This window comes from Meleagris gallopavo, chromosome Z (assembly GCF_000146605.3).
Source record: "Meleagris gallopavo isolate NT-WF06-2002-E0010 breed Aviagen turkey brand Nicholas breeding stock chromosome Z, Turkey_5.1, whole genome shotgun sequence".
In the NCBI taxonomy this organism is placed as follows: Eukaryota; Metazoa; Chordata; class Aves; order Galliformes; family Phasianidae; genus Meleagris; species Meleagris gallopavo.
In genome coordinates, this window is record NC_015041.2 from 51,541,110 (window position 1) to 51,563,072 (window position 21,963).

The 21,963-nt window shown below is 42.0% G+C and overlaps 1 protein-coding gene across 2 annotated transcripts in view; it reads left to right on the plus strand.

The window, feature by feature from the left end:
- Nucleotides 1-60: 60 nt before the first annotated feature.
- ELL2 (elongation factor for RNA polymerase II 2) overlaps nucleotides 61-21,963 on the plus strand; it is a 48,598-nt gene continuing 26,695 nt past the window's right edge. The window contains exons 1-2 of one of the 2 annotated variants that reach the window (XM_019610610.2): nucleotides 61-290; nucleotides 9,590-9,637. In XM_019610610.2, coding sequence (XP_019466155.1) covers nucleotides 264-290; nucleotides 9,590-9,637 — 75 coding nt within the window. In that variant the 5' untranslated portion in view covers nucleotides 61-263. The remainder of the gene's footprint in view (nucleotides 291-9,589; nucleotides 9,638-21,963) is intronic. The other variant, XM_019610611.2, reaches the window with a different exon arrangement.

Below are 21,963 nucleotides of genomic sequence, written 5' to 3' on the forward strand. Positions count from 1 at the left end.
GCTGCGGGTGCCGGCTGCTCGCACCGCCCGTCCCGCTGGGTGCCCGCGCCGGGCTGCGGCTCCCGACGCTGGGTGGTGGCTGCCGGCAGCGCTGCGGCGCTCGGCCGTTGAAACCGACGTGCGGGGATGATTCGGGGTTGAACTCAGCGCGCCTGTAAAGGGCTGCTTTACCGCAGCCGGTGTGATGTAGATGAAGGGTGCTTTGACGGGAGCCGGGCTGCAGGCAGCGAGGAGTTCAACTTGGTGTGCAGAATAGTTCAGCAATGGGGTCCCCGAGGCTTGTGCGCCCGGTAGGAGCCGTGCGTGCGATGCTGCGGTTGGGAGTTAGGCAGCTCTGTGCGTGAGGAACTTAGGGCAGGTTGGGTGTGCACTGGTGGTAGTGAACCTGCGTTCTGTTCTGGAGAACGGTGTAATTCTGATCAACTTCAATTCTGAAACAACTTCAATGAATTACCTGCCTAGGCTTTTTTTTTTTTCTTTCCCTAAAGTAGAATCCGTTTCCGAGTCAGAAAATGAAAGCCTAATCATTAAGGTGTTGTCAAGTGAATACAGAACTATGTATGACGATGATCACGAAAATAAATGAAATTCTTTTTCCTATTTCACTATTTCATCATTTCCATAACTTCACTAAGTGGGCCTCTAGCTCGTGCTGCAGACCTGCTTTCTCTCAGTTGATCCTGCAGGAGTCAGTGTGTGCCACTGGAACAGTGGCCAGTGACAGTAACGTGGAGAGTGTAAAACTTCAGCCCTTGGTACTGCAGTCTCTAGAACTTCTACGTTTAAAAATGGTCATCCTTTATGCCGCTGAACTAAATTGCAGTCTTCTCACTTCCACCGTGCCCAAAATCTCCTGTGACATTATTCAGGAAGCAGTTCTCAGGCTATATTTGAGAGATTCTGAAGGGCTGTTGTTTTTCTGTTAGGAATCTCTGCATCAGGTGAGAGGAATGGGGAAGAGAGAAGACATTATCAGATTCTGTTGTCTGTATTTTAAATAAATCTGGTTGAAAATAGCTGGTTTATGTCCCTGCAGTGCTTAAGGAGGGCAGAGCACATGGTCTGCAGCTGGCAGTTCAGTTCTTCTCACCAGCTTTGTGCTCTCTTGCATCACTGACCCATTTCAGCTCTTACTAAAGAAATTATAGCGAAGGCTTGCAATCAGCGTTGCTGAAAAAGGGAGGATGTTATTAAGTGAATGCAGGAAAGATGACCCACAGTTTTGCTGTTGCCTTTCTCTGTGCAGAAAGATCTTATCTGTACAACACAAGTAATTCTTCAAGCAGTATGTAGAAGTGCGAAATCATGATAACCCTCAAACGACCTACTTAGCCATCACTTGTAGAACTTGGGCAGCCTGTAAGCAGGCTCTGTAGGCTAGGTTGCTTCATGTTCAGATTCCAGCACTATGTGTAAAGTTTGAAGTACTTGTGCTATATTATTACTTTTCTAAAAATTTTCTTAGCTTGCTTTACGGTGTATCTTAAGTCCTTAAATCCAACTTCCCCCTCACCTGCAGAAGCACAGAGCTGAAACAGTGCTTTCTGATCTGTGCAGGTTGTTGTAAGTGAGAGCAGGTTTCTTGCATGCCTTTGGAGGGGGAGACTGAATCCACATGCTGGAGGATGTTTAGCTTTGTTCTGATAATACTGAGAAGCATGGTTTGCAGTATTTGAGCATCGTCTATGGCAGTGTGAACTTAAAGCATGACTACTCGTTTGTTAACCAACTTCTGTTCTGCAGGCAGTTTCACTTTGGTACTGGTGGTTGCTGCATATTGCCTTCAGAGCCACAGCCATGCCATGCAGCTGCTGCCCTGGCTGAGCAGTGGGGAATGCAGAGTGCAGTGTGTAATCTCTGAGGATGCACAGGAGCGGTGTAGCACAGCCTTGTATAGCACATCCCAAAGGGTCATGGCTGCGCTACTAGAAACCCCTGGTGAGCATGAGTGCTTGGCTGCACAGAACTGCTCTCATGGCCATGGTGCATTGCCTCCCTGGCCCTTGTGCTGTCCTTGGAACTGTTCTGAACAACCTTATTTATTTGTCCTTTTTTTTTTTTTTTTTTTTTTTTCCTCTCTCTCTCTCCTGCCAGAGTAGTTCTGGATGGAAAAACATAAGAGCTTTGAGAGCTGCTTTGGTAGAAGGGCACATGACCGGAGTGAGTGCTACAAGTACAGCCTCTGTGTTTTGGAGGCAGTTACCTGATTAGGTTAGCTCAAGTTATAGTGTGCAGGTGCATCTTCTGAGCAGAAAGTGCTATAAAGAGAACAGGTATAACAGAAACATTCATATTGCTGTGGAGCTTCTCACTGCTTGGTGACAGTGTATAATTTCACTCTTGCAGGTGGTGGCATGTCCTAATCTGCTGACTGCTTCTGAAGCAGACTAGGGAATGCTGTTTTGAGCAGTTTCTGCAGAGTCGTATGGACAGTTGTCTGTAGCTGATAAAACTTTTTTTGCAGAAGGAACATCACCTTCTACAGTCGTGTCCTAGCTGTGCTTCTCCAGATGAAAGCAACTGGAGATCTCTGTTTTCTTCTGCATGCTGTTTAAGCAAGTTTTTTCCTTTTTTTTTCTTTTTTTTTTTCTTTTCTCTTTTGCCTATAAAATCTCAACTTCTGAAGCCCAAGGATAATTCTGACTTTTACAAATCTGCCTTGCGTTTAAGTTTTTATTTGTCATTTGGGTGTTCCAGCTGCAGCAATTCTGGAGTTAGTAAGCATATGAAATGCATGTTTGTCTGATGTTCCCTCACTCCGAGCAATAGAAGTCACAGAAAGATGCTGTATTTCATTTACCAGGGCTGAAATTCCCCATAGCTCACACGTGTCTCTGGCACCTAGGGTTTGGGTTTGGGGTTAGGAAATGACTTTCTGTTTGAAAGCTTGAGACTTTCAGAGATCGCCAATGACATCCTACTTGGAATGAGAATACACTTCATGCATTTAGAAGGGTCAAATCTCTCAGGTTTTTCTTTTTGCTTTCTTATCAGTCAGCTTGAAGGTAGACATAGCATTAGTCTTATCACAGCTGTAGTGTTCATATGCCATGAGCTGTGCTGGGATTTAGATGCAAGTGTGCAAAGTAGGGGGGAATGGGATGCTGGAGTCCAGCAGTCTGCACTGGTGAGTGGCTGCTTGTTAGGAATGGGAGTGTGCAAAAGAGTCCAGTTACTCCAGGGCACTTCCAGACCCTATAGTCTTATCTGGGAATGCCCCATCCACTCCGTTCTGCTCCTGGCAAATAAATATTTTGTACTGGAACACTTGATACCACTGTACAAACTGCAAGGGAGTTCTGTGAAAAAGAAGGGAAGTGCCTAGGTGAGGTCTCTACGTTTTTGCCTCTGTTGCTCATCTAAACATTGATGATGCATTCTGATGTTGATGATGCATTCTGTATTTGTTGTGGTTTTATTTCTTCAAATCTAAGATTTCTTATCTCTTAAGACAGTGCAATTAATAATGCGGAGTTAATTGATTCAGGCTATGCAGTTATTTATTATAAACACATTTGCATCTTCACAAGCTCTTTTAACCTCGATTTCTTGTGGCAGCAAGGACTGGGAGATACCACTCTGAATGTTTTTTCCTTTGCTACAAACTTACAAGTCTGATTTGGAACAAGTCTGTTAACGGTGAAAAAAAAAACAACCTAATTCCATACAGTTCCTATGAAGTAGATGAGTAGAAAAGAGACACTGTATGACAGGAGTGAGTTAAGAACACTGTGATGGTAAGTGCCTTTACCTCCAGGAAAGACAACAGGCTTCATGTGATGGAGAGGAAATGGAGATGACTGAGTCTATTTAAGCGGTGCTAACGCTCCTGTTCCTGTTTCAAACTGTTGGATACATGTTGCCATGCTGCCTTACTGCCTTGTTGGAAGAATACTGCTTTCGGTGAGTGTTTAAGCCAGGCTTGCTGCTGAAGAAAACCAGAAGCCCTTCTTACCATTCTTATCCTTTGCTTGGCTACCCTTCCTGCTCAGGTTTCAGGTTGTTGGTATGAGGGCTTGTGTCGTCAAAGAGAAACTGATCTAGGGAGAAAGGCGATTGCCATGCTGAGTATGAGCACTACTATGGCCAAACCAGCAAATCCACTCTCAGATGCAAAAAATGGATTTTTTATTTGTTTGTTTGTTTTTCCTTCCAATGCTATTGCTCCATTATCTTCCCACAAATTTCTTAACTTGTCTAATGCACAGGATGGACCATGCCCTGGATAAATCAGATATCTGGTATGAAGGTGACTAGGATGTGTATCCTGTTTCAGATGTCAGAATGTTGTGGTTGATGAGACATAGGACTGCAGGAAAAGCTGAGGGCAGTTAAATGCTGTCTTAACAAGTGAGATTATTCCCACCCTTGCCATGGAGTTGGTCTAAGGCTAGCACCTTACTGGCACCCTGTGCAGATAATCGCGTTACTGAGCTGAATATCTGGAGGTAGCTTGAGCTGATCAAAAGTTCATGGCACCATTTCTTTTCATTGCAGAAAACCACCTGTGTAACATGCCTGGTTTTTGTTTTTTGTTTTTTTTTTCAGGGTGCCTTGCTTGGGGTTAGTGAGCTGACTGAGGTTAAGGAAGAGATCCACAAGTGCTGGGAGAAACTGAGTCCTGGGAGTGGGAAGAGAAAGGAGCTAGACCTTCCTCTTTCAGGAACAATTAGCTCTGAAGCAATTGATGGCCATGTAGCAAAAGTACAACTTTATTATCCAAGTGGATCTGTTTGCCAGCTTCCCTAAGAATGATGGTTCCACTTTCTGAGCTGCTGTTGCTTTCCCTGCTCCATTGCAGATTTTGCTCAGACACTGGGGGCATCACACCAGGGGTCTGAAGCCAAGATCACCCATTCATTATCTCTGTGCAACTGCAGGCTCCTCCTTCTTGCCTTGCCTCAGTACCACTGCTGCTGCCAGTGTTGGCAACTCTGCTTGCAGCAGGCATTGCAGTATACACTGACAGTAGGCTCTGCTTGGGTTGATGTGTGCTGTGAGCTAGTCTTTCTCCCTGTGAAAGAAGCAGGATATATAGGTGTCAGTTAAATCAGAACTGGGACTTTTCATGTTTGATGCCCAGAGCTACCAAATAGTGTTGATTATAATCTGTGTATATTACTGTTTGTAAAAGGAGAGTAATAAATTCTTATGGCAAATACAAATACCTCTGTATTTATCTTCATGAAGCACTTTTATTATGATTACTGGCATAGGGTCTCTAGATTTTTTCATAGTAAACAAGTCCTTATTGTATATTACTATGTCATACATTGAGTCACTGTTCTGGGTCTTCCAGCTTACTGATTACTGTCCAGATGATGTGATGAGGTTGTATATTTAAAATAAAATAATAATTAAAAAATAAAAATAAAAGCCCAGAAGCCAATTATGTAATTCCAAGAGCAGTTGCCAAAGATAAAGTTGTATCCTCATATCTCTGTATTAAAATGGCTTTGCCAACTCACAGCATGATTTTCTTAATATATTAAGCATTTGGAGATCAGAGTTAGCTCTCTGAACTTCATTATAACAAAGACTGGCTGGCTACTATGGTTTTTCAATCCTTATAGTAATTGGGAAGCATGATGTGACTGATCTGATGTTTGGAATGTGTACATAAGGAATAATCCTCAGTGTTGGTGATACAGGTCTCTGTAATAATGTAATCAATTTTATCAGTGCATATAGTCTTTCTGTCCAAACACTTTTTCTTCTTTAATTCCTTAGCATAAGTTGCACTGAGGTATGGCCATGCTGCAAATTAGCAAGTAACTTCTTATAGGCTCAGCAGGCAATTTTCAGCCCCAAGGCAGCAAAGAGAAGCTGCTGAAGGGTTGGGAAAGAGAGGGAGGAATTTCTTAAGCTGACACTGCTGGTAAGCATCAGTATCTTGCAACTGCATCGTGTGCTAGCCTTCTGCTTGGTAGCTCTTAAAATCATTAAAACACATAAAAAATTATTATATATCACAATCTCTAATGTGCTGATGTTAAGGTATGTTCTATTCACTCTGAGTCAGTGTGCCTGGAAAACAGTAGATAATTAACCTTGTATGCAAGGGTGGTGCCTTATAAATATTAGAGTTATTTACCAAGCACCATGTGTACACGCAGATCTTGAGTCTTGCAAGCAGATATAGTCCCTGCCAACAAAGACGATTAAGCAAAACTGTAAACCTGGAGAAAACAAGCCAGGTAGCTCTTGAATTTTTTTCACTCAAAATTTAGAGATTTAAGATTTGAATGTAACTGTTCCTCTATAAAATTTTCTCTAACCAGTCCTGTACAGGAGAATTTATTCTTTCTTAGATAAAATTTTCAAATGCAAATAAAGGGAAATTGCTTAAGTGAAATGTGCCTCAGCTGGTTTTTGGCTGAGTTGGCATTTGATTATTACTACTCTCACTTCAATGAGACGATGTGCACGTTGCAAGCACTGGCAGTTTCTCCAGGATCTGATTACTGTGGTGGGATTCTAGGCTTGCCCTTAAGCTGCAGAACTCCAAGATCTCCAGAACTGCTGATTTCACAGGAAGGGAACAGGAGAGCTCAGAGGACTGCTTAGATGAACTTAATTGCCGTTGGATTGGCACCGAAGGAGGGACTTGAAGATGCAAGTAGGACTCTGTGGTCACTCTTTAGGGTGGAAACAAGTTCAGGTCTGGTTTGCCAAGCATCACTCGGAGGAGCAGTTCCACTTCACATGTTCAGTTGTTGTCTGGAGAAGCTATTGAAATGTCAAAGCTTCAGGTTTTTTCAGGATTGGAAACTCATGCTGAGAAGCTCCAGAAAGACCTCATTGGCCTGGGTTTGTGGCAAAAAATAGTAACATATGATTTTCCCCTAACGTAGATAAGAACAAGTAAACTGTGTGAGGTAAGACTTGGAATTGACAGTTGCAACTAGTACTACAGTTGAGAGTGATACAGTTGTGTTTTCTTGCTACTGTTGCTGTTCAAAGCTCTTGTGCATCCACATTCCGAGTCCCCTGTAGGAATTCAATTTGTGAATCTGCAGAAGGAGGTATGGAGAGAGAGCTGCCCTCCTTACTCTCAAGTGATCGAGGGGAGCTGTATCAGTTGCCTACACCTCCCGAGAGACCAGAAAAGTTGGGACTTTGTTTTGGGATGAAACAAGAGGGCACCTGGTGAAACAGATAAGTTAAAGCAGATAACTCTATTCACCATATAGATGGGTGGATCTTGCTGTCAGAGGAGGCTGGAGGCAGAGAATATCTACAGGTTCACAGAAGGATTAGGCAAGCTCACAGGCAGCAGATGTATAGACAGATTCAAAAGAGAACTAATGCGGGCTGTGCCTTCCAACACCAGTCAGTGTGAGGAGATGTGAAGTGAATGGCTCAGGAAAGTGGCAAGGCACCTGTGCTCCCCGCAGAGACACTGTGAACTGAAGGGAGTTGGGGCTGGAGCAAGTGATGAGTAGAAAAGCTATTTATTCTGCTCCTACAGCTGTGCGCAGCCCAGGCCTGTTTCAGAGTGAAGGCCTGGCAGCAGCAGTAGGCCGGACTGCAGGGCTTTCTCCTTGCCTGTTCCCTGCCAGGCGGTCTGGCTCTCCAGATAGCGTGCCAGCAAGGACGTGAAGGCTTGCTGATACTCTGCTAAATTTAGGTTCCTTGCACTGAAGTAGGGCAGGCTGCTGTTCAGCCAGCCCACTTTGAGTGGATCAGAAACTAGCTGATGTCAGGTTCTGTGAGCCTGTGTAAGATGGTGACAGCTGCAGTGTCAGCCTGCGTGATGGGTGCATTGGGACGTCTGACTCAGCATGTGCTGGAGTGCTCTCCTAACTCACTTTGTGTGGAACAAAGTTTCCTTTTGGAAACCTGACACCTCAGACACAGGTTAGGATTTATAGCTGTGTTCAGGCTTCATATGTTTACCAAATTGCATTTTTAAACACTTTACTTGTAGGCGCTGGAAAAGCTAATAAAAATCCTCTAATAGTTTCAAACTTGGATGGCTTCTGCCACTTTCCAACTTGAACTTGAAAGTTCTGTGGAGTTTTTTTAAGGGCTTATGGTTGTATTGTATTACGGGTCTGTGTGAAACTGACCCACAATACAAACTGTATTGTGGGCTGCTGTGAAACTGGAGGTGCAGTGTGAACCTTCTATCATGAAAAATAGGTGCAGCCGTTTTTGAAGAGGTTGAAGTTTGGAGGTTGCCTGCAGGCCTGTTGATGCTTGGGGTATTGCCTGGCACCTTGCCACTTACTTCTGCTGGCTTTGGCAGCCACAGGCACCCTCATGAGCAGATCCACTTCATCACCAACCCCAGGAGTTTGCTGCTGTATCAGTGTCATGAGTTTTACTTTGAAAACCCAGACAAGTGTAAGGCATAGAGGAGCAAGCTGTGGCTGGAGGCAGCAGTGAGCAGGAGTTGCACCTAACTTACCTTTCCAGTCATTCTATGCTATGTTATCTGCAGCTTTGTGCTCCTGAATGGCACCTTAATTTACAATCTATAAAAACTTGCTTTTCTGGACTAAAATCTGTACGAATAAGAATTTTGTCCTTTCATACAATTCTCAGTGTAAGTGTTGGCAGGAGGCTGACTAACGCTCTATAAAATCCTAGTAAGTTATACCAGTCAGCACAGAGCCCATATGTTATTCTGTTCTGCAGCGTAATTTCAGGGTTCAGTAAAGCTGAGCACAGTATTGCTGCTAAATAGGATATTCTTATCAGTGTGCTCCTGCTGACAGTGGTGTTTTGGTGCTGTGCATGGAGCTACGTCAAGGAGTAGATCTGACCAGAAGCCAGCCTGCGACAAAGAACAGTTGTTTTCAATAGCAAGCTTCTTGGTCCCCTGCCCTAAAAACATCTGTAAGTCTTCATGAGCTGTAATGTGAGCACAGAATTGGTGCAGCATGCTTCCGTCGCTGTGATTCAGGAACAGGCTGCGCTTACTGCTGTGAAATTATAGAGACGAGTTAGAGGTGGCTCTTGTTGTTTCTGGCGCTCTTACATATTTCACTTAGTAGATTCCTTGCTGCAGAAGTGAAGACTGTTTGGGGGAGCCCTATTTTTTTGATGTTTGTTTGGTTACAATGAATCTTTTCACTAGTAAAACTTACTCTAACTGATTAGCTGAACTGCGGAGTAGGAAAGCCAGACACTCAAATGCATGTAAAAATGTTGCCAAGTAGGCTCTTCAGAAAATAAACACCTTCTAAAATCTTGAGTGGCCGGCCTGTGAAGGCAAAGTCTGGGAGTGGGAAAAAGCAGGGCTCTTGGGGCTCTTTTCAGTCGTACATAGGGGAGTTCTTCTTCCTTTCAGTGCCAGCAGTACCAACCATTAATTTCCTTGCCCATTCTCTCCCTGTAGTGCCCACGTATCCTAATAAAACATCAGGTCTTGAACTCCTCTGCTCTGCATAGGGTACTGCTTGCAGGAGCCCTGGCCTTGCTTGCACAGCAGCTCTGCATCATAATATGGTCTCTGGGAAGTAGGCTGGTTTTTATAAATGAGTCTACCACGCGTGTTTAATTTGTGTAGCAAAATAACTTTTACCAGTGTATGGAGATTTGCAGCTTTGCTTACATTCTGCTTGTTTTCTTTCTCTTGCAGGATCTTGTTACTTCTCAACCTTCAATTCAGTTCCAAGGACACCAAGGGGTAAGTTTTTTGTACTAATGTTACATAGGAAAAGATATCCAGAAATTTTGTACTATCTCTTAAAAGAGAGAAGTCATGTGGACATTTTCATGATGTGTTCAATGCCATGTGTTTCATTATGTATTTATTTAAGAGCATAATATATTTATTCAAAATATGGAAAAGAGACATGTTCCTGTGTACTTTTTTTTCCCTTGCTTTTATCAGCTTCTAAATTTGAAACGAAAAATTATAGATTTGTAAGTCAGCAGCTAAGCAGCATATGCCTAGGATTGTAAATCTGACTTGAAGTGGTTGTTTTTAAGGTGTGGAGCAAAAGTGTAGCTTTGAGGGCTAGGCATGTTATTTCTTATGCCATGGAGACTATTGATGATTTCTGAAGCTTTTTTGAAACTCTAATAAAATGAGATATTTCAAGCCTGTTGATAAAGAATTTAAGAAAAAAAAAAATAGGGAAATGTGGCCCTCTAAAGGCCACAAATACAGTTAAATAATCAAGTGCAATCTGGAGAACTGAAGCTGAACATAAAATTAAGTGCAGGTTGTAGTAAGTCTTAGGACTTTAGGTTTAATATTTGAACTTTAAGATGATGTTAGTTTTAATTCAGATCAGTTAACAGATCCAATTTTCTATATATGCATGCAGTGCTTCTGCAGAGAAAGCAAGGAAGAGATGAGAGAAGGATAGATAAAGTCTTAAAGATGGTGAAAGGTAGTATTCTTGTCCAAAGTATTTGAAACTACAGTCCTGGCCCAGTGAGCTAGACCTGATGGGCTGAGAATCAGAATCAGCGTCAGGGATGTGGTCCTGCTGAAAAGGTCATCTTTCTTTTGTTTGGCTCACAGAGCCTGCCCAAATCGCCAAATCACAGAATGATTTGCGTTGAAAGAGACCTTAAAGCTCTTTAGTTCCAACCCTCTGGGCAGGGACACCTTTCACAAGACCGAGTTGCCCCGGACCCCTATCCAGCCTGGCCTTGAATTGCTCCAGGGATGGGACATCTACAGCATCTCTATGTTACCCAATCTAAATCTATCTTCTTTCAGTTTAAAGCCATTATTCTTGTCCTATCACTACACTCCATGGTGAAGAGTTCCTCTGCAGCTTTCTTGCAGGTTCCCTTTACATACCTATTGGAAGGCTGCCTCAAGGTCTCTTCTGAACTTTCACTTCTCCACTTAACAACTTCACTTTGTAGGACAGGTGCTTCAGCCCTATGTCAATTCCTGTGGACTTCTCTGGACTCAGTCTGACACCTCCACATCTTTCTTGTGGTGGGATCCCTAGAGACAAACTCAGCACTGCAGGCAGGGTCTTGGGAGAGTGGAGTAGAGGTGAACAATCAACTCTCTTTGTTTGGTGTCCATGCTACTTTTGATGCAGCCCATGATATTGTCTTTCTGGGCTGCAGGCACATTCTGCTGGCTCAGGTCGAGCTTTTCATCAGTGAGTGCTTGCAAGCAGGGAGGCAGTCAGAAGAATTACATCATCATCCCCTTTTGGCATTTGCCTGTATTTTTCCTCAATTCCTTTGTATGACCGTAAAACCACCTTTCAGAGTGCATTTTGTTCTTTTTTACAAAACCTGGAAAAAGTTACGGTTTTGTTTAGTTCAAAATAAGTTATGGGATTATAAATAAGTAACCTAACTATCGGCCTGAAGGTCTGAAAGTGATATACTGCAAAAATAAAAATTGCTAGCACACTTGATCTACCCTCTTTATGCTCTTTCTCTGCAAAAGTTCATGTCCTTATTTATCCCACATTTTCAAATAGCATTCTTACAGGAGCAGCATGTGAGATTTCAGGTACTACCAGGCTGGAGGAGGCTTTGTTTCTCATCTCTAAATATCTGATTTTTTCATTGTCATGCATTTGAACCCCTGTAATATCACTGTGTAGTACACAGATGTCCTAACAGCTGTGCACGATAATCTATTAGGTCAGTAGATTCCACAGACTGCTGTGGAAGTCCAGACTGGTACTGAACACAAGAGAGAATGCTGAATTTTCTTGATTATAAAAGTCAACAGTGAATCCTGTTCCCATAGTCCATGAAGTGGAAACATCTGATAGGACTTCACTACTTGCTGCAGAAGCAAAAATGGTACTTCTCAAGTCTATCCATAATTAGGTCAGTGCAAACCAAGGAACTTATTCCAGGACATTTCTAGGTCCTAATTGTCTAACCTAAGGATAATAGTTTAAGTTCATTAAGGTAGATGATGAGAATCCATTTTATTTGTATTGCACTGCCATGTTTTAAGTGTTTCCAGAACGCTTGGAGTTGCAGGCCAGGCTGCTGGGCTTCCATGAGAGGCCTTTCTATCCTGGGGTATGTTCTTGGTGTCTGTGGGACCAGGCTGCTGCATAACTCTAGGATGCAATGCTGAATTGCCTTTAAAAGAATCCGGGCTTTTAAGTATTTCGGCTCTAGTTACATGTTCTACTCATCTTCCTCCATGGGTAGAGCTCAAGTGGAGAAAGGAAAGGAGTATGCTGGCTTGAGTTGGTCTGGTGCCATGTTGGATTAAGTTGTTGGGAAGCTGAAGCTTGAGACAAGAGCCTCAGGTTAGAAGAGGCAAAGTAGGAACTTCTGTTTCATGCATATGTTCTAAAAAGGACCTAAGTATGGTGCCAGAGTGTTGCTGTGGCTACTTTACCCAGTAAATAAATAAAGAAAAACTGTCAAGCTTAGCTTTCCATCTGTTTTAGGACAGAGTTACCCTGAGGGCATCTGAAAAGCACTGGATATGTGTTGGCAGGCTCGGAAGGTACCATAGAAAGACCAGGGATGCACTAAGATGGTCCACATTCAGAATGATAACAATCTGTGTGTGCTGTATTATTAGCCTCTAAATGCCTTCGGTGTGATAATGACTGAAACAGTACCTGTACAATTTGTATCCAGCTAAGAACTCTGTCATTTCTGGCTTGTAAAATATATGCAAGTATTGAAATTGCCACAGATCAGCCCCTAATGGAGAGAACTTTCCACTGGGAACGTTGACTTCTGAAGTGTCCGGAGCATGATGTGTGGTACCATCTGAAGAAGCTCAAGGGTGATGAGGAAAGGCAAGATGTAGGTCATTTAGGTGGTAGAGATTAGCTTTTAAGAAATACGTTGTTATTAAACATCTTGGCTTACGTGTTCTCAGTCAATGTAGGAGCTGTGTTGTTCTAGATACAATAACTCTGAGGAATTACAGTATTGCCAACTGACTTTTCACTGTAATGCAGAGTGGGGATAAGTTTTAACAAACAGCTATAAATAAAACAAGCCGCTTCTAGCCCAGTATGCAGTCCACGTTAGCACTGAGTTCTAAGTAGGCATGCTTTCCTTGTGTGGTTTCACTTTTGTATTTTTTTCGTTCTTTGCTGTGTCTTGTGCTGCACTCGTTCCTCACTTAGGTGGACACATAATCTGTGGCAACTGCACTATATCCAAAGCTGACAGCTTGCCTAGTTTCTTGCTGTGGTCCATGTGCCTTCAGCATGATTGGGCTTCCACTCCTACCTGCAGAGGAGATAGGCACAGTGATGCTTTTCTTCCTCTCAGCCTACAAAACAGGTCATCTGATTTGGGAAAATGAGTAGTACATTGGAAATCTAGCAGTTGATCTCGCTTATAAGTAGACCAACTGCTTATAACTAGATTAAATGCTTCATCTGCCTTGCAGAGTGAAATTATTTCTTTTGAAATACTCTGTCCTGTAACAATTTAAATAACTTTTGAGAAATTATGAGTTCTTTGCTTAAAAATATCTAATTACGTTCATTCATATATCTCTTTGTAGACTTAAGGATTTCATTTTTCTTTTGTCAAATGCTATGTTATTTTATGTTCATTACTGCCACTCAGATGGTTTCCAAATGACTTAAGGGAAATATCGTTGCTATGATATTAGTTAAGTCAAAACACCTACTTCTACATAAATGCTGAAGTGCTATTCAGCATTCTCATCAAAATAATTCAAAATCAACATTATTGATCTTAGGGACATGATCTCTGGGGGCTTGGTTTGTGGGTGGAGGAGTGCTGGCTCTGCTGACCACCAGTAATGTGCCCAAGGATGGGTTTGGCTCTCCTGGGGAGGATAGAAAACATTTCTGTAAATTTACCAAATGGTATCTGTTTTGGTTCAATTATCCATTACAATTTAAAATGAATCTTTTATATTCTTTGTATGTTGCAGGAATTATGGTTTATTCTTTGACATAAAAACATTTTTCTAAAAGCAATATGAAATGCCCACTGTCTTACATGTTTTTGCAATGCGTTGTGTCAGCTTGGTGGTATTCTTTCTTGTTCATTTTTGCTGTAACACAACCTCTGGCACTAGTCTGGGGACAGTAGTTACCTTCCATGGTCTCTGTTGCTACGCAAATCTCTGGTCCTCCCTTGACTGTAATTACTTCTTGTGCAAATCCTGTTATCTCCCTCCATGCTGGTTGTCCTGCACCAAGAAAACCCAAAACATTGCATTAGGAAGTACTCGTTACTGTGCTTCCCTGCAGAACTGGCTCCTCTTGTGCTGCTAGCCAGGAGCATTATCACTCTGGCAAGAAATGCACAGCTGTCAGAGTGGAGGAAGGGCTCTAGTGCATCCTTGCCAACAGTACAGAAGGACATCAGAGCTTAAGTGTGCCATTTCTTTGTTGCAGCAGTGTGGCCCATGTGTGGCTCCACGTGTTGGAAAGGCTGTTTGCAGACCTCATTTGAGGAGAGCTGTTCAGCAGCAGATGGGTGTCACGCTCTGGTTGGGTGGCACTGAAAGGAGCACCATCCGTAATGCCAAGGCCTGGGAAGATGAACTGATCCATAGAGGCAAACTTGAGGGAGCAAAGACTAGATTTTTAGAGAAGAGGCCAAAGCGTCAGGAAGGAAGTGGGGTGGGGCTGGAACTAGAATTTTTTTTTCCCTTTAGGTTACTTCATTTATCTATAGATCAGTGTAATTAGTAAAATGCATTTCAAGTGGGTTTTTTGTAGTAAGGCACTTAAATTTGTTTGCAAGGCATTCATGTGTAATGATACTACTTTTGACAGGCTGAGGCATCCTAATTTCTCTTTAGAAAGCAGCACTGACCACTGACCTTCTGTAGTCTGGCTCTAATAAAGGAGGAGGATGAGGTTTGGTCCTTGAAGAAAACAGCTTTTGGCAAAAAGGATTTGCAAATATTAAAATGAAAACAATAAAAATCATTGCTAAACAGTTATTTTCCATAAGAGCAGGTTTTTGAGGCTTTGTTATGGTAAAGTAACTTTCTGGAACATTTGTCTCCTTGGAGGTGCCAGCTGGGCACCTACATTAATGGTATCTAATAATCAAAGTTTTAAGCTTGGAGCAAGGTACCTGGGCAAAAGCTGTGTAGTCAAAAGCCAAATAATGCCATAGTAAAAATAATTCCTCATGGGTTCTGTACAATGGGAAGTTCTATACAGTCTGACAGAACACCCCTGCTGAGCCCTTTCCTGGCAGCAGTACATCACTCCTGTGTTTGCCTCCTGACAGATAAAGCTCTGATCTGGAAAAGCTGCAGTAAACTTCAGATGGAAAAGCAGCTGAAGAAATGGATTAACCCAAAAGTTCTGTCAGAGTAGGAACCTAACTTGCAGGGCTTTGCCATGTAACTCAATAATTTCTGACCAAGTGGTGGATCTGGGAGAGGCTCACAGACTAAGTTGAGTGTTGGTGGAGACCTGTGCAGGACAGGGAGCAGGTCTGAGTCCAGGCCTGTGGGCTTCCAGACATCACCTGTAGCAGTAATGACTTGTGGGAACAGAGCTGGTTAGAGGAGTCAGTTTGGGGTAATTCTGAGAAGAAAAAGGGGGGGACTTACATGTATCTGCTAAGCAGAAGTACCCCAAAATAGAGCGCTGTGGATGCCTCCAATGTTTGTGACATGTTGCAGGCTGTGAGAGAACAAATGGAGAGAGTGGGTAGATGTATTCAGAAGCAAATGATACGAAATGACTCAGGCTTGGGAAGCATAATATGTCTGTCCTGAATTAAGGACACTACAACAGTGCATGACATTGTCAGGAATGATGCAAAAGACTGAAATGAAATAAAACTATAACCCAAACAATCTGCAAAGTGGTTTCTTTCAAAGGAGAGAGTCTGTACAGGATTGTTCAGAGAAAATTATGGAAACTGTTATTAAAAGAAAAGAACCAGTGAGAATGATATGTGAGTGGGAGAGAGTAATGAAGGATCCTGAAATGGATGGTGAAGAGGAAGAGATTAAAGTCAAGGATGTGAGTTGTTCTAGTTGATGTTCTCTATTACTAAACCCATTGAATGGGAAGAAGTTGCAAAGCAATTTGAGTGTATAGTTTTTGAGATAATGTTTTAAAGTAGGCTGCAAAGAATTGGGTGCTCTTAGCAATGGTGTCAAGCACTTCAACCTGGTAGATGATGACAGTGAGACCCGATAGGGGCACACATGCCTTTCTGAGCACACATTAGAGCAATGTGGAAATGCACAAGGTTCTGCAAGTGTGAGCTTTGTCTTGCAGCAGTGGATTGGGAGAAAAGAAATTGAAACAGGATGCCCACTGTGTGCCACATAGTGCTGCTGAGATGATAGGCCATGCAAATAATTGCTTTGAGATTATCAGATTTGGTTTTGAATTGTAAATTTTGTCACTTGGATATGGAAGATTATTTTCACTTTACCTCCTTTTTTTTTTTTTTTTTTTTTTTTGGTGCGTGTGTGTGTTTTCAAACAGCAGAAGGCTTTACCACTTTGTCCTTAAGTCTTCATCTTCAAAAGTGCAGAAATTTTAAAACTAAACCTCTACAGAATATCCGTTCTCCCATTTGTCATCTACAACTTGTGCTGAAAATGTGAAGTTTTGTTTTGTTTTGTTTTGTTTTGTTTTCTTCAGAACCTTGTACCAACTCAGTTCTTACTGGTATTTCCTTTAGCATATCCAAGCTGGTATCTTGATAGCTTGTACCATGCTATAGGTTCAGTATCCTTACTGTTCTATGCTCTGCTGTATTTATGGGCACTTCTGTTGTCCACTGATGCACCAGTGGTTTTGTGTTGTACCTAGTGATGCTGTAGGAAAAGAAGGCCTGTCTGCAGGACTGGTACAGGCATGAGACCAGGGTTATCCCAAGGGAAGTGGGAGGAATGTGTGGTGTTGGAGCCGTGCTTCTTGCTGGCAACCACTTGTTTGGCAGGCTTTGCTGCATTGTAAAAGCTCACTGTACGTTGTTAAATGGACATAAGCAGTATTAAGAGTCTTTCCTGATATTCCTGTCCTAAAAGATAATAACAATGCTGGAGATTCAGGCACTGGTAACAATTATTCTTTTAAGAGTTTTTTGGGGTTTTTTTTGCTTTTGGCAACAGAATCAAGACAGCTGATATGTTCTGGGCTGGTGCAGTGACGCCTGCAACTTGTCTGTGCTATGGTACTTGAAAGCAGTAGATCCCTTATCCAATCATTCACTGCACAGCTCATCTGAATAATCTGCCAGGGAGAGAAGATTCTGGGGTTAATTAAATTTGTGTCTCTGAATTATGCAAGCATAGATGAAATCATTTTCTTTATGTAAATGGAGACAGAAGGAGCAAATTTCCTGTAGCTGCCCTTAATTAAGAATGATCAGTTCAGCCACTCATGTTTTTTCAGTGTGAATCTAGAAAACAGAAACTTCTGCACCTCTGTTAGCCTAGACAGATGTGTTTGACATTGATACTAAGACTTCCTGTGCACTTCTGTTAAAGTAGTGCAAATTCTACAAGTTAAACAAGCAATTATGTTGTTGCCAGAATGGTAATAGCTCTTCTGTAGTGTCTTCTGACCTTTTTTTTTTCACATACCCCCTTTCACAGACTGTTAATTATTGCATTCACTAAATAGTTGAAATGAAATCTTTATTTCCTTTAACCATGAAGAATGAGGGTGATGACACAGATGATAAAATGATATAAGAAAACAGCTCAAGTAAAGCAGAGAGGAAGTATGAGAAAAGGAAGGGTTTGAAACAATAGCTGATCATTAAGGCGCAGAACCTGATGGAAAAACTAAGTATTCAGCTCCGTACAGAAGCTGCATCTTAACTTTTTGCTTTCCTTCAGTGTTTGCAGTCTCCCAATGCTGTCTACTGACCGCCATGCAGGAGAAGCAAGAGATGGGTGATACTGACAGCAGCACAGGGATAGTAGGAATTTTAGGCATGAATAGTTGTTAGCTACGATGAGGAATATTTTATGTATTCCAGCCAAGGATAAATGTTGTGGTTGTGTAAGGTGGGCATCTGTGAGAACTAAAAATGATGCTCTGTCTTCTTGTGCTGGTATGTATTCTGGAAAGAATATGGGCTACAGACACAGGAACTCATACCGGTTTGTTAACATGCTTCAAAGTGGAACAAGTGCAGAGGGGGCAGATGCAGGGCTCGTTTCACTAAAATGGTACCTAATGTAAGGGGAAAAGTTGTTTTGGATGGTGTTCATATACCGCTGTTTTCAATGTGACCTTGTTTCTTTGTCTAGACACAACTTGAGCACTTTATTTAGTTAAGATATACCTACATGCAACTTCTCTTCCAGGCTTTCTCATTTTCTTTCACTGCTTTGTCTGGTAGTCTGTTGCTAAGGATAAAGAAGGTTTAATGAAGGTGGGCAGCAAGGACTTCTCTTTTTCTAGGGGAAGAGCACGTCATCAGCTATTAATAATGAATTGTACCAAGCTGAATGTTTGCAGTTCAGAAAGACTTTTCTTCATTGTTGGGAAATACAGCAAATTTCAAAGTACTGCACGTCACCTATTGTAGAATCACAAAATGGCTTGGGTTGGAAGGGATCTTAAAACCCACTCAGTTCCAATGCCTTGCTGTGGGCGGTGTTGCTGCCCACTAGATCAGTGAGGATGCCCTTTATGTGTGGAAGGCTGAAAACGAACATAAAACAGCTTTTCTGAAACAAAAGCACTGACAACTGGCTTGTGGTGCTGCTTCCTGATACAAATTAAAAAATATTTTCTATTATAGATTTATGCATTTGCAATATGTACTTTACTAATAAATATTCCTTAAAGTTCTTCAGAAAGTATAGCTCAAATAGGCAAAAGAAACTTTTGGCCACTCTGCTTTTCTCAAGCTGAATGTAGTATCTGAATTCTGATTAAGCCAAAAATACTTTAATTGTATGTTGAACTTCTCAGAACTGCATGATATAAACTTATAGTTTAAAAGCAGGACCATTTGTTAAGAAAGGAGCCTTATTTCCAGAATTTGATGAGTCAGACTACTTTAGTCTTGCAAGATGCAGAAAGAAATAGTAAATGTGTCAACAGCAGTAAAGCTGGATTTCAAACATTTGGGGTAATTTTTGCAAATTTACAGGTTATCAGCAAGTTAATAGAATAATTGCAAAAGCAGCAGTAACCTGCATATAACTGGAAAACAGATCAAAGGAAACAGCTCTCAAGCACAGCTCAGGCCGTCTTGCTGCGGTTCAGACTGCTGCTTTCTATTGCAGTATTTGGGTTTATATCCAGGTGCTGGAAAAGCACAGTACTGCTGACTTGTCTTCATGTTCTGCCGAACAGTAGAGCGTTTTCTGAAGAGCTGCATTTGTATAAGCTGATTCCCATGTTTTTACTCTAAAATGAGTTACTTTGCACAGCTGCTTTTGAATGATAGTATGTTCCAGTTTTCAAACTTACTTTCTAGTTTTTCATGACAACTTTGAATTTTAGCTCGATTTTCATGTACTTTGTCCCTGCCGGTTTTGTATCACCTACAGATTCAATACTTCATTCAGTTTCCTAAATGTTTCAGCTTCCATTTTTTAACTAGAGTATGGAAAATCATCTGATTTAATTGCATTTAATATAAATTAAAATGTTCTTCTTCCCTCAGAACTTTTCTAGTGTTTATTAAACTGAGACATGGCAGACTTTTTTCATTGCTTTCCCTTGTTTAAGGGACAAAGCTCTTTACGTGTGGATATTCTGAAAGGGTTCTTTTCAAAAGCTGTTGCAGCATCTGCTGAGTCCTTCAATTTACTGGCTTAGTTAACCTTTGGAAGAAACACCATGTCAAGCTGAATTAGCAACCGCTGTCACCCATTGACTATTGTTATTTTGAGTTCTTTAAAAGTGATTTCTAACTGATAAGAACTTTACAGAAAAAAAAATCACAAAGATGAGAATCTTGCATCTGCTTTATTACAAATTAAATAATATTTTGGAATTAAAGATAAAAAATATATTTTTTTTATTCTCAGATTGGTTATTCTGCCTTTTTTGAAGTCTTCAAGCACAGAAATTCCTCAAAAATTCTTGCTTTCACTTCATCCAAATTAGTGAGTGCCTGATTAATGATTCTTTGGTTCTTGCAAAGTTTCTGAAAAATATATCATGAAAATGGAGGAGGAAAGTAAATTTCTACATATTTTATTTGCTTATGAGAAGAAACCTGCCACATAAGTGGCAGCAGTTGATTCCCTCATCATCATAGAATCGTTTAGGTTGGAAGGGACCTTTCAGATCATCTAGTTTCACCCCCCTCTCCCCCTGCTTTAGGCAGGGATACCTCTTAGACCAGGTTGCTCAGAGCTCCATCCAGCCTGGCCTTCAGTGCTTCCAGGAAGGGGACAATGACAACCTCACTGGGTGACCTGTTTCAGAGTCTCAACACTCTAATAACTTCTTCCTAATATTGAGCCTAAATCTACTCTTTTCCAGTTTAAAACCATTTCCTCTTGTCCTGTAGCTACCCATCCTTATAAAAAGTCCCTCCACAACTTTCCTGTAGGCCCTTTTCAGCTACTGGAAGGCCACAACAAGGTCTCCTTGGAGCCTCTTCTTCTGAAGGCTGTAAAGCCCTATATCTCTCAGCCTGTCCTCTGAGGGGAGGTTCTCTAGCCCTCTGATCATCTCTGAGGCCCTCCTCTGGATCTGCTCCAACAACTTCATGTCCTTCTTTCGTTGGGTGCTCCAGAACTGAACACAGTACTCCAGGTAGAGTCTCACAAGAGCAAAGTAGAGGGGTAGAATCACTTCCCTCAACCTGCTAGTCATGCTTCTCTCAATACAACTCAGGATACAGTTGGCCTACTGGTCTGCAAGCACACATTGCCAGGTCTTGTCACATCTTTCATCACCCCCAAATCCATTCTACTCAGAATGGCTGCTCTCAAGCCATTCTCTACCCAGCCTGTATCTGCACTTACAATTGCCCAAGATGCAGGACCTTGCACTTGGCCTGGTTGAACTTCATGAGGTTGGCATGAGCCCACCTCTGAAGCCTGTTCAAGTCCCTCTGGATGGCATCCCTTCCCTCTAGCTTGTCAACTGCACCACTCAGCTTGGTGTCCTCTGCAAACTTGCTGAGGGTTCACTCAATCACACTGTCCACGTTGCCTGCAAAGAAGTTAAATAACACCAGTCCCAACACTGATCTCTGAGAAATGCTACTCATCACTGGTCTTCACTTGGACATTTAAACACTGACCACAACTCTCTGCGTGTGACCATCCAGCCAATTCCTTATCCAGAAAGTGATCCCTCCGTCAAATCTACTTTTTTTTTTTTTTCTTTGTTGGTTACCACCAGCCACCTCATCTTTATTTTTCCATGTACCTTACTAGGGCCTTCAAGAGGATCTGCTCCATGATCTTACCAGGCAAAGAGGTGAAACTGACTGACCTGTAGTTTCCTGGATCTTGTCCAGGTTATGTTTTCTCTTTTCCAATCAGTGGGGACTTCACCAGACTGCCATGACCTTTCAAATATGATGGATAGTGGCTTGGCAACTTTATCCGCCAGTTCCCTCAGAATATGTGGATGGATCTCATTGGGTCCCATGGTCTTGTGCACCCTCATATTTGTTAGATGATCTCAAACCTGATCTTCACTTACAGCAGGCAGATCTAACTTCTTACCATTGCCTTCTGCAACGTGAGTGGTGTGACTAGAGCCCTTGCCAATGAAAGCTGAGGCCAGGAAGTCATTGAGCATCTCATCCTTCTCTGTATCCCTCGAGACCAGGTCTCTGGTTTCCTTCCAGAGAGGAACCACATCCTCCCTGACCTTCTTTTTAATACTGATTAAAAGGAAAACTGTAGCATTTCTTCTTGTTCTCTTTATGTCCATGGCTAGATTCAATTCTGTCTAGATTTTACTTTCCTAATCTGATCCCTAGCTGCTCAGACAGCTTCTTTGTAGTCCTCCCAGGTAACCTGTTTCACTCCCTATAGACTTTCTTTTTGAGCTTAACTAAGTCCAAGAGCTCCTTGTTGATCCACAGAGGTCTCCTGGCATTCTTGCTTGCCTTCCTTTTTCTCGGGATACACTG